This window comes from Neomonachus schauinslandi, chromosome 5 (assembly GCF_002201575.2).
Source record: "Neomonachus schauinslandi chromosome 5, ASM220157v2, whole genome shotgun sequence".
Lineage (NCBI taxonomy): Eukaryota > Metazoa > Chordata > Mammalia > Carnivora > Phocidae > Neomonachus > Neomonachus schauinslandi.
Window position 1 is genome coordinate 145794442 of NC_058407.1, and position 18071 is coordinate 145812512.

At 54.2% G+C, this 18071-nt stretch overlaps 1 protein-coding gene across 1 annotated transcript in view; it reads right to left on the minus strand.

Annotated features, from left to right (window-relative positions):
* The window catches only part of TVP23A (trans-golgi network vesicle protein 23 homolog A), a 33852-nt gene extending 23235 nt beyond the window's left edge, over positions 1-10617 (minus strand). The window contains exons 1-3 of the mRNA XM_044915262.1: positions 10589-10617; positions 9557-9667; positions 5507-5641 (exon numbers count right to left, since the gene is read on the minus strand). Of these exons, the coding sequence (XP_044771197.1) occupies positions 5507-5641; positions 9557-9667; positions 10589-10617 (275 nt within the window). The remainder of the gene's footprint in view (positions 1-5506; positions 5642-9556; positions 9668-10588) is intronic.
* Between the last annotated feature and the right edge of the window lie 7454 nt (positions 10618-18071).

Sequence of the window (18071 nt, forward strand, 5' to 3'; positions counted from 1 at the left end):
CAATAACCCGAATGAAAAAATGGGCAAAGGACATGGATGAACATTTCTCAAAAGAAGACATACAGTGGCCAACAAGCTCACGAGAAGATGCTCACTGCCAACAATCATCAGAATGTCAATAGACACTACAATGAGATACCGCCTCATATCCATTAGGATGCCTCATGTGAGAAAACACGGAATAAGTGCTGGTGGGGATGTGGAGAAATTAAAGCCCTGCACATCACTGGAAGAACTACAAAATGGTACAAGTGTTACAGAAAATGGAATGGAAATTCCTCAAAAAATTAAAAACAGCATTTCCATAGGACCCCGCAATTCCATGTCTGGGTATGCGTTGAAAGCAAGGTCTTGAAGATATATTTGCACATCCATGTTCCTTGCAGTACTATTCACAAGAGCTAAAAGATGGAGGCAAGCCAGTGTCCTCCGATAGAGGAACGGAAGGACACAATGTGGTATATCCATACGATGGAATACTATGCAGCCTTTAAAAAGGAAGGAAAGGGCACCTGGGTGGCTCAGGTGGTTAAGCATCTGCCTTCGGCTCAGGTCATGATCCCAGGGTCCTGGGATCGAGTCCCTCATCAGGCTCCCTGCACAGGGAGCCTGCTTCTCCCTCTCTCTCTGTCTCTCATGAATAAATAAAATCTTAAAAAAATAAAAAATAAAATAAAAAAATAAAAAGGAAGGAAACTCTGGCACCTGCTAAAATATGAATGTACCTCAAGGACATTAGGTGAACTGAAATAAGCCAGGCACAAAATCATATGATTCCACTTCCATGAAGTATCCAAAGTTCACAGGGACAGAAAGAAGAATGATGGTTGCCAGGGGCTGGGGAGGGGGAAATGGAGAGTTGTTTCATGGGTACAGAGTTTCAGATTTGCAAAATGAGAAAGTTCTGGAGATCTATTTGACAGCAACATGAATATACTCAATGCTACCAAACTGTATATTTAAGAGTGGGTACACTGGTAAATTTAAGGTTGTGTATATAAAAATAAAACAAAACAAAATGAAATAAAGAAACAAGAAACAGGAAAAGGTAGCCAGTGGGGAAAACACACACACACACACACACACCATAGCTAACAGTTCCTCTACCTGCCCAGGTGGGCTATAGGGTCACATCCTCCCCTGATCCTGCCAGGTGCCCTGCCCTAAGTGACACTACTATAACACTGCACCTCTCTGACCTAGAGCTGGGGACAGGAAGGGGAGGACCAGCTCTGGTCTCTATCCCAGGGCTTAGCCCAGCACCTGGTACCAGCAGATGTTAGGTGAATATTTGCTGAACAAGTTGAAAACCACGTTGTGAGGTTAGGCTGGTACCATTATCCCCATTTTACAGACAGGCTAACGGAGGCTCAGCAAGGCCTCCACCTTTCCGAAAGGTGACCTTTCTAAAACCACAAAGCCAGCAGGTGGTAAAAGAAGAGGTGGCCCCGATATCCCAGACTCCTGTTAGATGGCCCTTCTATCATTCCATCTCCCTTCAGAGTCAACTTGGCACCCATTTCAACAGGAATTTCTAAATAATAATTCTCGCCCTATACTAGTGACTCTTACCTTTTTTGGATCATGGGCCCATTTGGCAATCCAACAGAGTCCTCTTCCCAAAGCAACACACATATGAGACTTAGATAATGGTTTCCAGAGGGTTCCTGGACCCCCTGAAGCCCATCCATCGACCTCATTAAGAACCTCCTTTCCACCCTGCTATCTGGGGGCTCATTTATCCTCAGGATTTTAGAGCCATCTCTATCTATATTCTTGAGCATCAGAGTCAAGGAAAGATGCTATTTTAAATTCACACTCCCAGGCCCATCTCCTGTGGATCTGGTTAAGGAGATGCAGGGCTGTGTCCGGAAATCTACAGGAGGTACACCGGGGGATTCTGGGATTGGTAGATCTGAGACACATGTGGGTCCAGGAGCTGCTGCCTCCCAGGCCTCTGAATGCTGTCCAGATGATCCCCTGACCTCCCAGCCTCTCTCCCCAGCTGCGCACAAAACCTGGCAAATAGACATCCCAGCACAACCCAACAGGGACTTCCTGAGCCCAACATCTGTGACCCCAGAAGTTCTCCTTTGCTGGGATCACTAGGCCAGAAACCTGGGCATTACCCTTGACGTCCCTGTCCCCACCCCACATCTCGACCATCACCAAGGCCAGCAGATTCTATCCTGTATGTGCCTCTGGGCACCCCCACTTCCGTCTAGCACCCAGCCCTGCTGGCACCGTGGTCCAAGCTCCCAGCTTCTCCTCCTTGCTTCCATCTGCCTCCACCATCCATTCTCCGTCCTGCAACTCTGATCCTGTCATTGCCCTGCACAAAGCTCTACAGTGGTGACCAAATTCTAGAACTGCACTGTCCAATATGGTAGCCACATGTGGCTATTTAATTTAATATCCGAACTTCTGCCCAAAGTTCACACTAGTCACGTATCAACTGCTCAAGAGCACATGTGGCTGGTGGCTACCATATTGGATAGTGCAGATATATAGCCCATTTCCATCCTCACAGAAAGTTCTAGTGGACAGCAGAGCTCTACAACTTCGCTTAGGAGCCCTTCAGGGTCTGGCCCCAGCCTTTGCTCAGACCACTCCCCAGCATCCCTGGTCTTGAGCCACCGTGAACACTCTCAACTCCCTAAAGTCATGCTCTCACCTCTAACCCTTTGCACGTCATACCCTTCCTGCCTTCCTTGCTTGGCTAACTCCTACCCATTCTTTGGGTCTCAGCTGTCACCTCTCCCCTAAGCAGGACAAGTACCCAAGGTTTTGCCAATTACAGCATTTAAAACACTGAGCCGAAACAGTCATGGGCATCCCTACACCCATTACCCCCATACCAACAATTTTCAGCTAGGAACAAGTTTGCAACCCCCCGTCCAGGGGACAACTGGTAGAGTCTGGATTCATTACTGGTGAGGTGCTCCTGGCATCTGGTGAGTAGAGGCCAGGAACATGCTAACATCCTACAATGCACAGGACAACCCCTGCAGCAAAGAATCATTTGGCCCCAAATGTCAGCAGTGTTGAGGTTGACCGTCCGTGCCCTAGGCTGGACAACTCCATAAAGGAAGGGGGTGGGTCCCGTATAGCGTGTATCCCCAGCCACCAGCCCAGAGTTGGGCATATAATGAGTCCAGATGTTCTGTAAGATTTTTCCCCAGGATTCCAGCTCTTACAGCGTCTTACAATGACAATCAGTCATTGGTCATTATGGCAGGCTGAATAACGGCCCCCCCAAATATCCAAGTCCTAATCCCTGGAACCTGTGAATGTCACTTTATGTGGCAAAAGGGACTCTGCATATTCAATTAAGTAAAGGATCTTGAGACAGGGTGATTATCCCGGATTATCCTGACGGGCCCTAAATGCACTCACAAGCAACCCTAGCAGAGGAAGGCAGAGGGACATTGCCAGAGAAAAGGCAACATGAAGATGGGGCAGAGAGATTCGAAGATGCTACAACGCTGGCCTTGAAGATGGGGGAAGGGGTCCCAGGCGGCATCCACCAGAAGCTGGGAAAGGCAGGGGTCAGATCTTCCCCTACAGCCTCGAGCAGGGTCCAGGCCCAGTGAAACTGATTTTGGACTTCTGGCCTCCAGAATTGTGTGTTCTGTATGGACAGATGTTTCTGTGATTTATCCCGCATAACCGACTACCTGGACCTGCACGTACACAGGCTAAGGAACATTGTTCATGAGACTCATGCTGCCTGAATGATCTCGGAAGCCTGGTTGTTTGAAATATACTATCTGACCTCCAGGTCAGAACCGGCCCTTCTGGGGTGCCTGGGTGGCTCAGGTGGTTAAGCGTCTGCCTTCGGCTCAGGTCGTGATCCCAGGGTCCTGGGATCGAGTCCCACGTCAGGCTCCCTGCTCAGCGGGAGCCTGCTTCTCCCTCTCCTCCTGGCTTACACTCTCTCTCACTAGCTCTGTCACTATCTGTCTCTCTCAAATAAATAAATAAAATCTAAAAAAAAAAAAAAAAAAAGAACCGGCCCTTCTGTTCTGGGCTCCAAGGGCTATGAATCTTGTCACACATCCCCTCCTGCGGCAGGCTGGGCTGGCCCCCCAGGATGGAATCCAGAATCCGGGAGGGGAGGCAGACACACATAGCCCAGGCTTCTTGAAAATATAGAAACATGATAACATGGAAATGCAGCTTGCTCCAAACTGCACGTAGACGAACGAATGTTTAATTTCAAACCCTGTCATTTGCCCTATAAATACGGCCCTTATGGGGATGGTCAGCTGGAAGGCTCAAGCGAGGGGAGGACGCTCTGCCCAGGCCTCTCACCTGGGACTCCAGCCCGGCTGTCTCCATGGGACTTCGCCCAGCTGATGAGGCTGGATGCTGTAAGTACCTGATTTGATGTAACTTTGCCTTATTCTCATTTATTGCCTACTATTACCTTCATCTATGTGTAGATTGCTTTCCTCTCCTGTCTCTATTAGGTTTCTATAATAACAATAAAGTTGTCTTTCCTTCTTGAAACCCAGACATGGCTGTTTCATGAATCTCTTGCTCAGAACTGTGAGAGAATAAATTTCTAGTGTTTCTAGGCTGAGTTTAGAGTCATGTTACAATGCTATGTTACAATACAATGTTACAATTTGTTACAAGCCCTAGGACATTCATATGGTCATATTCCAATCTGGGGTTTATTGGATTTGGATCAGAGAATTGGAAAGAAATGGCATTTAGGGGCTAGGCCCCCACCCTGCTGGCTCCGAGGGTGGGAAGGAGAGATGGTAAGAGTGCCTGAGACTTGTGTTTCTAGATGGGTAGCTGCCCAGGTCATCAGTAACAGCGTCCATAGGTCATTCCTCACACCCTAGTCCTGCCACCTTCTGGGATGTGCAAGGTGTCTGCTAGGCAAGGGACTCAGCCCAGGACACTATGTCTGTCTGGCGCTGAAGCAAGGATTAGAATAAAAACTGAAGCCCTTGTCTAGCTCTCCAGCCTCCCTGCCAGCCCCTCTCCCTCCCCCCCACTACCCTCCAGACACAGGGGCCTTTCTCTGACCTTCCAACACAGCCTTGGGGCCTTTGCACCTGCTATTCTTCTGCTTGAAACACTCTTCCTCCTGAGTCTCCCATGGCTGGCTGCTTCTCATCATTCAGGTCTCAGTGCAAATGCCACCTCCTCGGAGAGGCCCTCCCTGGCTGCACTCAGGGCCAGCGGCCTTCACATCACCTTTTGTCACCAGCCGCTGATTTTTCCTCCCAAATCTTCTCACACTGTGTAACTATCTCATTACCATCTTTTTTTGCCTGTTCACTGTTAGTCCCCTGCAGCCCAGACTGCGGGCCCCAGGAGGGCAGGGACCTTGTCTGATCTGCCCAGGGTATTTCCCTAGCCCCATGCCTGGCATGCACTAGGTGCTCAACACATTCTGAATGAATGAATGAATAAGTGGGTGAGTGAATGTGAACAAGTGAATATGCAGCTTTGGACGATGCTTGTTAAACGCCAGGTCCTAACATACCTGATCTTGGCTTTCCGAAAGGCCAGCTCCTCTTCATTACCAAAGTCCAGGGACACATCCTCAGTATCGTCCACCAGGGCCTGGGGGACACCAAACACGGGTGGCAGGCGGTGCGCATCCCCACCCCCACCCCCTCTGCTGGCAGGGCCCCTCCCCCGCGGCTGCAGTCCGAGGCCTCCGGGTCATCTGGTGTGCGGCCCAGGCCCCAGCACGAGCATCCTTCCTCCTCTCCCTCCCCTCCTCCTGCTCCAAACCGCCCCCCCCCACCCCGCCCGGAGCTCCCGCAGGCTCCTCCCGTCCTCTCCTCCATCCTCCTGCCCCCAGCATCCCCGTGGCCCTACCTGCTTCATCCTCCCCAGATAGCACCTGGAGCCCACAGCCCAAGCTCCGGCTCCGGCTCCTCCTCTAGCGGATGCGCCGGGACGCCGGGGGGATGGGGAGCGGCGGGGTCCGAGCTGGCGCCCCGCGGTGCAGGTCTCGGGTGGGGGCGGGGCGCGCGGGGCCCAGAGCGCAGCCGCGGGCTGGGGAGGTGGGCTCGGCCGCCCGTGTGGGGGCGGGGCTTGGGAGGGTCCCGGGCCGAGGGCTCGCTGGGGACCTCGGCGAGAGCTGCCGCCCAGAGTGGAGGGATGGAGGGCGAAGCCGGAGCGGCAGCACGGAAGGGTCGATTCGGGCTCAGAGGCGCACTTGGGGCCTGGGAACACAGATCGGGGAGGAACGGGGGTGGGGTGGGACAGTGAATGAGTTGGATGTCCCATAGTTGTCCGATGGCTGAGCGAACGAATGAATGAATGTCAAGTGTTGGGCAGCCTCATTTAGGGTTGGGAGAAAGCCAGTGTTTCCCAAAAGTCTCTGATCCCAAGAATTCCCCCGGGCCCTTCTTAAAAGCAGATTCCCAGCCCCAGCCCTGGAGATTGGGAAGGCCTGGAGTGCAGGCCTGGGAATCTGCCTTTTAACAGGTGAAATTGCTGACCGCAGTGAGATTTTCCCTCCTCCGCGCGCCAGACTTGGTAGTGATTCTGGATGGTAAGGCCTCCCCAGGTCTCCCTCAGGAAAGCAGCTTGCCACCCGCAAGTCTTGTTTGGCCCAGGACAAGGTCGCTCCCCTCCTTTCTGCCCTCTCCCACTCCTGACCCCCCAGCCAGGAGCAGAGGGCTGAGAGTCTAGATGCCAGGGCCCCTAGTCCTGCCTTTGCCCTCCTGTCACGGGCAGGAGGGGTCTGTCCCCCATCCCCTGGTGACCTGGAAAAAGGCCGCAGGTCCACAAGCTCCTGACACCAACTCATTCACTGCTGGCCCCCTGAAGGGATGAGCGGCCTGGGGTGTGCCCAGGGGTGGGAGTAGGAAACAGAGCTGCCTGGAGCTGCTTAAGCTCTGGTCCCTGGGTGAGCACCCCCTCCCTTCTCCCAGTCGACCCCGCAAAGAGCCTGGCAGGTGTGTGTGCAGGGAGGGTGCTTTCTCCAGGGGACAGAATGCCATCTTGAAGGGTCAGCTGGTCTGGGCCTGCCTGCGAAGCATCACTCTAACCAGCTCCCAGGTGATGCTGATGTAGCAGGCCTCTGAGCCTCCCCTTGAACCATTAAGGATCTACACTAGCAAACCCCAGGTTTCTAGAAAGGCCTGTTGTCTCTTCCAGCCCAAAGCTGGCTCCAGGCACAGGCAAGTGTCGCACTAAAAGGCTGGGGGACCCTAAGCTTCCCCTACCCCGCTAGTCCCCAGCTGCCTAGGATGCTCAGGAGACGGCAGGTGGAGGTGAGAAGCCGTTGCAAAACATTTAGGGGCTTTTCCTCTAACCCAGAGAATCACCAGCTGTTGCTAGCTGTTAAATTGGGGCTCAGAGAGTCCCCAGGGGGTGAGAAGGCAGGAAAACCCCCCTGGAAACCCCATTTGGGGACAAACTGTCATTCTTGGCCATCAGGTTGGGGGTGTCTCGAGAATTAGCCATGGCCCTACCATGCGGAAGTCACCCCACAAACACAAGGTCATGCCACTCTCCTCCTTCCTGACCACATCGGGGCATGGGCTGAGGATGCAGATGCCAGGGCCAGACCTGGGGCCTAGGCATTCCCTCCCCAGGAGACTGCGCTCTCCCTGGACACACACCCTGTTGGCCCTCTGCAGAGTCAGCCAGTAGAATTTGGGGGGTGGGCAGAGAACTGGCTTTGAAATCAGCTGCTGGTTAAAAGGTAGATTCCAGGGCCCCACTCCAGGCCTAATGAATCACCAAAGCCAGGGCCTGGGAATCTGCATTTAACATGTGCTCTGGGGAATTCCTGAGAGCAGAGACTTTGGGGAAACACTGACTTTGTCCCCTCACACTGCTACCACTGAATATGGCCGCTGGGATCCTGACTCTAGTCACCTTCTGCTGGTCCTGGCTCAGGAGAAGATTGGGGAGCAGAGTTTCGAAGAGCAGGCCCATCTCTGATCCCTGGTCCTGGGGCCAGAACGAACCTCAGGGAAAGGCGGCTCCCGGCTCAGGCAGCCACCGGCCTCTGGATGGCCCTTGGAGGTCAACATGCAGAGTTGGGCAGACCCAGATGGGAATATGCTCCACCACTTCCTGTCTGGATGGCCTCTCCGGCCTCAGTCTCCACATCTGTACAACAGGGCCACAGCTCCCCTCTCCCCCATCATCAGGAAGGATGCAAGACCTGGAGAAAACACATGGAAAACGCCCTCCCCAGAGCTGGGGGCTCGGGAGACAGCAGCTCTCGTGACGGGGACTTCGGTCATCGGCAGAGGGGCCTGGGGTCTGAGGAAAGCCTGTGGCCGGGCAGCACACAGAACACGAGGCCCGTATCTGAGTTACTCCTTCCCCCAAGAAGCGTCTGTCTTAATGGGGGAACAGAAACTTCGTATCCAGCTTGGCCATTTCCCAAACACCTCCTGTGGGCCCAACTCTGTGTCCCCGGGACAAGTGACAGGTGGGACAGAGGACCCAGTGTGGCCCTTTCCCCGACATGGGACCCCAGGAGCCCTGGTGCAGAAAGCAGCGGCTTGGGTGGGAATGGACATGGATGAAGGCTGGAGTTGGGAGCACAACCAGGGAGGGTGGGGACAGGGTGGGGGCCGGCCTGGCTGGACTTTGGCCATCCTTATCCTGCGGGAGAACGACAGCTGAGACAGGGGGTGGGCGGGCTCCAGATCTGGGGCTGGAAGAAGCCCTGAGCTGCACTGTTCCCGCCACGTCCGTCAGGGCAAACACTGAGGTCTCCGGGCCTGTCTGCCCCAGGCCTACAGCTGTTCTTCACCCTCAGCCCTGCACCCCTGTGGGTGGCACTCCCTAAGATCCTGCCGCCCCTAAGATCTGCCCACCTGGCACCTGGCAATGGCCCTGTCTTTCCTCCACAAGCAGGGCTGAGGATCTCACAAGCAAAAATAAGGGAGCCCAGTGAAATGGAACTTGAGGGAAACAACAAATCATTTCTTCTTTTTTTTTTAAGATTTTATTTATTTATTTGAGAGAGAGAGAATGAGAGAGAGCACATGAGAGTGGGGAGGGTCAGAGGGAGAAGCAGACTCCCTGCCGAGCAGGGAGCCTGATGCGGGATCGATCCAGGGACTCCAGGATCATGACCTGAGCCGAAGGCAGTCGCTTAACCAACTGAGCCACCCAGGCGCCCCAACAAATCATTTCTTAGTGTAAGTATATCCCATGCACTATTTGGGACATACTTATGTTAAAAATTTATCGGTCGCTAACCTCAAATTCAAATTTACCCGGGGTCCTGTATTTCATCTGGCAACCCTATGCCTCCAGGTCAGGGTGCACCCAGGCTCACGGGGCCCCCCCGTCCTCCTTGTTGAGGGCAGGTGGTGCCCGGGGTGAGGGTAGGACCCTGTGTCTAGACTCAGCACTGAGTAGGTGAGTGGGCGAGTGAGTGAGTGAAGGACCGTGGGAGTGTGCAGGGCAGCGAATCTCTCCCCATCTCACGGAGGTCCAGGTGCAGCTGACTCTGTCTGGGTAGAAATCCAGGGCTCACCCGGGGCACCACCTGCCCCCAACAAGGAGGACGGGGGAGGGAGTCCCCTGGCCCACAGGAGGGACCCACCTTCCTCCCTCTGCCCCGTGCTCTGCCTTCCTGGGCGCACTGCCCTGGCTGTCAGCATGGAGGACAGAGGCCAGGTCAGGTGGAAGGAGCCCTGTGAAGTGGGCGGAGCATCTGTGGGAGGCAGGAAGGTGAGAGGCACAGGGACAGGGGCCCAGGCGCCAGGGTGGGAGCTTTGGGCCCCGTGAGCCTGGGTGCACACCTGGCCTGGAGGCATAGGGTTGCCAGATGAAATACAGGACCCCAGGTAAATTTGAATTTGAGGTTAGCGACTGATAAATTTTTAGCATAAGTATGTCCCAAATAGTGCATGGGATATACTTACACAAAGAAATGATTTGTTGTTTCCCTCAAGTTCCATTTCACTGGGCTCCCTTATTTTTGCTTGTGAGATCCTCAGCCCTGCTTGAGGAGGAATGGCAGGGCCACTGCCAGGTGCCAGGTGGGCAGATCTTAGGGGCGACAGGATCTTAGGGAGTGCCACCCGCGGGAGTAATGGGTTGATCTGTGTCTAGTGCCTGGCATGGAGATCTGTGTGCTGGCTGTCCTTCCTGAAGCTGCCACTCCTTGTCCCCTCTGCACATTCTCTCCTTGCTGAGTCCTTCTTCTCTGAAGTCCTGGGAAGCTTCCATCTGCGCCCGAAGCTTCCTTCCTACTCCGGTCGGCCCTTGTCTGGTAGGGGAAGCCTTTGCTTTGGCCAGCCGGGTGCTCCCCCGAGAGGGGACATTCCAGACCATGGGGCAAAAGGGACAGCCAAGCTTTGGTGTGACTGACTGGCCTCCCAAGGAACTTGCCACCTGGCCAGGCCATGGAGGAGTCGGCACACAGGCCAGAGAAAGCCTCTTGTCACTCAAGGGCTGGGACAAGGACAGAGATGGCAGGTTCGCAACAAGGCTGGGCCTTCTTGTCCAGAAGCTGGGCGAGTGGGCAGTGGCTCTTATCCATCTTACAGCTCTAGCTTCCTCTTGGAGCAGCAGGAACTTGCAAGTCCCTCCCCCCGGTCCAGTGCTGGAGACATCATAATGCTGGTCTCACCGCACCAGCAGCTGTAGGCCCAGTTGCATTGCCCCCCACTAGAAAAGATGGTTTCCACCCCTATGCCCCCATCAGGCCCTGTTTGGAGGGGACCTGCAGACCTTTTCTACCTCACCTTCTGTCACTCATCATGTTCTGATAACACTGGCCAGACTCTAAGATTTCCAGAAACTCCCAATCATCTTCCTACCTCAGGACCTTTGCATCTGCTGTTTTCTCTGCCAGGACTTTTTAGGATTGAAAATATGAGGTCTCTCTTTTGTCCTCTTCCTAGCACTTTCCATGGTTTTGAATTGTCTTGTTTATTAGTTGAACAATCTTTCTCCTCCCCACCCCCCACTAGTATTATCTCCATAAGAGCAGGTTCCCCTTCTGTCCACCTAGCCAGGGCACACTGTGGCTATTTGAGAAGTTTCTGGTTTAAAGTAAGTGAATGAAGAGTGCACAACTTTGGGAACTGTGCCAGGCTGCAAATCTCTGCCCATTGTGTGGATGAGGGCTTTGGAATGAAGGTGAACAGTGACCTGGATCCCCACCTGGAGGGTGGGTCTGGATCTAGGTTTCCACACACACACACACACACACACACACACACACACACACACACACACAGGCGGCCCAGGTCCCATCTGGGAAGCATTGGACCCACTAGCCCAGGTCCAGCCTGGCCGTGCAGAGGACGAGCGCAGACACCCGACCTTGGGCGGTCGTCAATCTTGTGCCAGCAGTCAGGGAGCGCTACTTACGGGAAATGCTCTGCTGAGGAGAAAGGGTGGTGTGTTGTTTGCCCAGCGCACTGGCCCGGGTCCAGACGGGTCAGGAAGCCTGCGCCTCTGCATCAGCCCGCACTCAGTTCCTCCCAGGAGAAGCAATTGCCTGAGGAGACCGAGAGCGCTCCCTAAGAGAAGGCCAAGGGGCACCCATCCGTCCCCTCCTCCCCCTTTATAAAAAGAAAAAAAAGGAAAAAGCAGTTTGGAAAGTATTTTAATGCCTCCCAAGAGGCAGCCAAGTGCGTTGGCTAAGAGCACAGACTTGGCAGTCAGCTCACTTGGATGTGAAGCCCAGGGCCACGGCTGATCGGCCGGGGCATCTTTAGCAAGTCACCTAGCCTCTCGGCCTCGTTTGTCCTCTGTATGAATGAGGTAGGGTCATCATGGCACCCACTTCTGAGTGCGGGTGGGGCAGAGTCAAAGACTTACTATTTTGCCACGTGGTCAGAACATTGCTGGTGCACGGTGTTTGCTAAGTAAGCTATGTCCCTCCACCTCATGACCACCCCAGGAGGGAAGCAAGGTGCATGAGCTGGTACCCATTTTATGCACATGGAGACTGAGGCTTGGCGAGGGTTTTTGAAGCAGGTGTGCACAGCTCACCTCAGTAGAACCTCAGGTGTCCTGCGCCCCGCTCGCAGCTCTTCTCCCCACATGAGGCTGGGAGTGGGGGGGTGCAGTCCCTGCCAAGCTCTCGACCTGGGGTTGCCAAGCGGGGCCGGATCTGGTCCCCAGACCTGTTTGAGTAGGATCTGAGTAGATTCAAAGGACAAATAAGAATGGAGTCAGTTGCCAATATTTAAAAAGCAGATGTCACAATTTGTTTCTTTGGAAATGCACATTTCTGGGTTTATTTGGTTTTTCTTTTTAAAGATTTCATTTTTAAGTAATCTTCACACCCAACATGGGACTCACACTCACAACCCCGAGATCAAGAGTTGCATGCTCTCCTGACGGAGCCAGCAGGGCACCCCTCTGGTTTCTCTTGAGGAACTGGAAAGTGAGGCAACACGGAGCCTATGTCCCCCATGGCAGGAGCTGAGCAGGGACTGACCCCCTATAGATGGGGTTCACCCTACCCAGCCACGCGTTTGCTCATTTATGCTCTCTGTCTGCCCCTGGTAAGTTCGTGATTTCTCTTTAAAATCCCACTGTTTAGGGGGCATTGCCCAGAAGCAGGCCTGACCCTGGACAAGGGCCCGTGAGAACACCAGGTATCAGGCAGTGTCCCCAGGGAGGGAGGCTCTGCAGGCATGTGTTACTAGGCGAAATCCCACGGAACGTGTATCAGCTTCCTGGGGCTGCCCTAATAAGATACCACACATTGAGTAGCTTAGACAACTTAGACAATTTTTTCTTTTTCCTCACAGTCTTGGAGGCCAGAGGTCCAAGATCACGGTTTTGGCAGGTCTGTGTCCACTCCAAAGGCACTAGGGAAGGATCTGTTCCGGGCCCCTCCCCCAGCTTCTGACAGTTTTTTGGCAACGTAGCTCCAACCTTCACGTGGCATTTCCACGTGCATGTCTGCGTCCAAATTTCCCCTTTTTATAAGGACTCCAGTCATGTTGGATTGAAGGCCCACCCTATTCCAGTAGGACCTCATCATAACTAATTACACCGGCCATGACCTTATTTCCAAGTAAAATCACATTCTGAAGCCCTGGGGGTTAGGACTTCAATGTATGAACTTGGGGCACCGGGAGGGGACACAATTCAGCCCGTAACAGAGGGTTAACTGTGGCTCACCCAGAAAGTCCACCCTGATGAGGGAGCAGGAGTATTTCTACTCCCCCACCCATCAGCCACTGGTTAAGGGCTGCCGCGAGCTGGGACAGGAACTGCCAGGGCCGTTGTGGCTCTGGGCACACACCAGCAAAGTGGGTTCCGGCAGAGTGGGGGTGGTACGTTTGGAAGAGAAAGTTCACGGGGGGGCCTGGCAGGCGTGGAGGTGGGAAAGGGATCCGAGGGATGTGGACCCCACGGCCCACCATCCATTGAATGCATGGAAGGCATAACCCTTACCCCACATTGGCCACCCACTAGCCAGGCTCGGAATGACCCTAAATGAGTCATTGGCAGCTGAGTGCCTTCCTTTTTCCACACACTAGTCACATTCACTGGCCCTGGCGCTGCCAGGGACAGAAGTGGATCGTACTCACCCACCCCCGACCAGGTGTCCCCTGGCGTGCCTGTCACTCAAGGACGGTCGGCAGGTGGTGGTGTGCAGAGCCCTCACACCTGTCAGCCTCATTGTGAGAAACACGACCCCCAGCTCTAAAAGCTCTCCTTTGCAGGTACTCAGGGCATCCAAACCCAGCTGGTGAAAATAAGCAACTCTATGTAGGAGGGGAGTCAGAAATGAGGGTAAGTGGGAGGAACTGAGTGTTCTAGTGGTGAATCTGACTCAGCACCACACCTGCGGTCAGGGAGGGATGGTGGCTCCAGGCATCACACTCGAGGGTGCCAAAATCTGCACCCCCACCCCAGCCTCCTTGGCACGTAATTGCTCTGTGCAGTATGCACAGGTCCCCGGCAGCCTTGATGTGGGCACCTGCTAAGGAGCACAACTCAAAGAGGGAGGGATGAATCCACGAGGTGAGTTCACGTCCCTGAGGTTCCATCTCCTGGACTCTAAGATGGGAACGAGGACCATCCTTCCTCATGTAAAGTGCTTTGCACAACGCCTGGCACGTGGCAAACCCTTGATAAATGAGTATCCGAAGTTATTAGCTACTTGTGCACACTTAGGGGTCTTGGCAATCATTGGGGAGGAGAACCATGGACGGGGCTGGACTACAGGCAGGTCTGGGCACAGTGAGATTTGAGGCATTAACTGAACCATGTCCGCACTTGGATTCCATCTGGAGAAATCAAGCTTCTTTGGGCTCAGGATTCAATGCAACTTTCCTCGCAGTCAGCTGGGAATGCCAAGTGACTGCCACTTACCGAGAACAATCAGCCACAGCTTCTGCCTCCCAGAGCCCGGAACGAGATGACAGGCCCACCCCAGGGCCGGCTGCACATTGCCAAGCTACCCTGAAGACTCAGTCTTCACTTCTCAGCCCGCCTTGGTCTTCACACCTCCAGGACACGACATTCGTAATTCATAATTTTAGCTCAATTCACTTTTGGGAAAACTCAGCCAGTAGTAGAGACCTTGAGAAAGGCCTCCCCCTGAACTTGACTGGTCCAGGCATGGCCACTTCTGCCTGAGGGGCTGTTTGCCCCCAGCACCGTGGGGAGGCCCTCACCCAGCTGCACCCAGGCGACTTCTCTCGGGATCTCCAGAATCACCAAATGCCCTTCTGCAGTGACGAGGTCCAGTTGTGGGACTCATTTTTCAGATGGGAAGCTGAGGCCCAGAGAAGGGAGGGGCCCGAGGCCACATGGCCGCTGGGGGAGACGGAGCCAGGCGCTCCCCAGCTCATTCTCTCCCCTGCGCCCTTACGCCGCCACTCCCTGAAATCCATCTCCTTGTCGGGATCAGGTTTTTGACAAACAGTAACCAGATCCCGTTGGACTCTGCTTCACGCTCTCCAAAGGCTTCCCCTTATCTGCACAATCCTATCTCAGCTCTTGAACCAGCACAATGGGCCCTGGAAACTACCCCCTCGGCTCTCCAGGCTCTGGGTGCATCCCCGCCCTCCCAGCCTGCAGCCGCCCTGCACTCTTGCTGTTCTGGGAGTGCACCCAGCTCACTCCTGCCTTGGGGAGTTTGCCCCTGCTATCTCCTTTGCCTGGTGTGCCCTCCACGTGCTCTGGCACACTTGTCACACGGCCCTTCCGTGTAATCTTGCAGGCCGAGGTTCAAATGGCCCTTCTGCAGTAGCCACAGTCTGGGTCCCGCCAGGACCTCTCCACTCTCATGGCTCCCACGCCTGCAAGCGCCTTCCGTTCTCTGCCAGGGAGCTCCCTCTGTCCTCCAGAAGCTGCTAGGCCCAAAAGGGAGGGGGGAGAGTCTCCACCAATGACTTTCAGGAGTTGGTGTCTCAGTGCCCCATGCCCTCACCCCCCAGATGGGTGGGTACCTCTGAAGGCCCCCCACAGGACTGAGCCCCAGTTGCCCACAGGGGTGATCTGCTCCAGAGTACTCCCCCAAACAGGCCCCTTCTGTCCTCTGGCCTCACCTTCCTGTCCCCCAGCAGCACTTCCTGCAATCTCTAGAGTTGGCCTCGGGATGATTTATGCCAGAACACATCCCCGGAGACCTTCTCTACACCCCCCATACCTGTAGGAGGTTGAACTGTCAACCCAGAAAAGATGCGTCCACACCCTAACCCCTGAACCTAAGAATGTGACCTTATTTGGAAAACATTTTGTGGTTGTAATTAAGGGACTAAAGATGAGATCCCCCTGGATGACATGGGTGGGCCCTACATCCAAGGACTGGGGTCCTTATACGAAGAGAGGATGCAGGGAGAAGGGAAAAGAGCAGGTGAAGACACGGAGAGACATGGAAGAGAAGGCCACAGGGAGACGGAGGCAGGGGTCAGTGCATCTACCAGCTAAGGAGTGCCACGGATCCGTGGAAGCCCCCGGAATTGGGGAGAGCGGAGTGGGACAGACTCCCCGCCCAGAGCTGCTACAGGGAACCAGCCAACACCTTGATTTCAGACTCCAGCCTCCAGACTTGCAGAGAATAAATTCGTGTCGTTTTAAGCCCCCCAGCTTGTGGCAATTTGTTACGACAGCCCGAGGGAGTAAATACAGCTTCTGAGCCACTACAGCCCGCGTATCATGACTCCCTGGACCCATCGCTCTATTGAGCAACTTCATAAGCAAGTATCCAGGTGACTTCTTCTTCTGGTCTGGTCCCCCGCTAGAACGGATGTAGGTCCTGACTGCTCTCTTCCCCACCCCGTACCTCCAGCCCTAGGATGGCACCTGACTCGTGGCAGGCCCTCTATATACAGCGGGTGAATGAATGAATGCATGACCCATGAACCCCCGTCCAGAGCTCCTTCTCCACCCCGCCTCGCCTCCTACCTGATCGAGATGAAAATAAAAAAAAAAAAAAGCTCTCCCCCACTGAACTCGGCACAGACCCCGAAGCTCTCAACCCTGGCTGTGCATTAGAATCCTCTGGAGACTTTTTCACAAGACCTGAGCCCCGCCCCGCCCCGGAGACTCTGAACAAACTGGTCCAACGTGGGACTCAGGCTGCGGCGTTTTTCTGAAAGTTCCTCCAGAGGATGCCAACACGTGGCCAGGGTTGGGAAGCCCTGGCTTGGGGGGAGGGCGAGGGGGCAAGACAGGGTCAGAGTTCTAGAGTAACCAACCATCCCCATTTGCCCAGGCTGAGGGGGGTCCCGGGATGCAGGACTTGCAACTGCTAAACCCAGGACCACCCCAGCAACCCAGGATGAGTCGGACCCCTAAGCATGCCCCAAGCCACCACCCCAAGCCACACTCCCGCCTTGACCACTCTTAGAGGAAGGGATCCCCACTGCCTACAGAAGAAGCCCTGGGGTGCCTGCTCCAAACACTTGCTCATAACAGGGGGGCAAGGCTGCGAGTTGGGGGCCCAGGGTCCAGGCAGCCGGTGCTGATGAAGAATGGGCAGACTCCGCCCCCTAGGGCAGGCATGATTCTAACAGAAGGATTTTCCCATGTGGTTTGTGGGCACTGCAGACTCATCATGAGAGTCTTTCAGGGTCAGGCTGGGACTGTTTTCTCCTTGGGAGCCCCTCCCGGGCCTGGCGAAGAGTAGGTGCTCGGTACACAGAGGCTGAGTGACTGGGGGTATACCAAACCCTGACAACCATGTCAGCTGGGAGCAGCCAGGCCTTTCCCCACTTCCTCCTGCTGTACACACCCAGCACTTGTTCTAAACGGATACAAAGTCGATGCTTGACACATGCATGTTGACTGACAGAAGGAAAATACTGACCGCTTTTCCAGAGGTGCTCCTTCCTCACTCCAGCCTCCTGCCCATTACCCTGCGAGGCTTTTGGGGAGCTTCTCCTCACACCACTCGATTTGTGCGTTCGCCCAGCCACACAAGTAAAATTATTCTCTGTTCTTCTGTTAGATGTGGCAAAAACTACCAGCAAACCCCAAGATCTTCTTACACTGAAAGAGAGTTTTTACCTGGCTCATGCTAACGATGAAAGACTGCCTTTCTTGGCCTCCCCAGCAGGTAGTGTGGTCATGTGACCACGCTAGTAGGAGTCAGTCGTGCCACTTCTGGGTTCTGTCTTTCCCTCTGGTGGAATACAGTCATGATGACAGGACCTGGAGCAGCCACTTTGGATCATGAGGTAGAAGCCATGAGCAAAGATGAGAAAGCCAGACAAGAGAGGGCGCCTGGTTTCTGTCCCACGGAGCCACATTGCTTATTCTGAATGGCTGACATGTATACTATTTTTTTTTTAAGATTTTATTTATTTATTTGACAGAGAGAGACACAGTGAGAGAGGGAACACTAGCAGGAGAGTGGGAGAGGGAGAAGCAGGCTCCCCACGGAGCAGGGAGCCTGATGCGGGGCTGGATCCCAGGACCCCGGGATCATGAACTGAGCCAAAGGCAGACACTTAACGACTGAGCCACCCAGGCGCCCCGATACGTATACTATTACATGAGAGAGAAATACACTTCTACCAATCTGTTATGGCAGCCATAATTCTGTCTTCTCTCATGCACCACGTCATACATAATTGCTAGATAGATATTCAGCCACTGTGGGGGTTATGTTAGGATGGTTTGACTCAAAA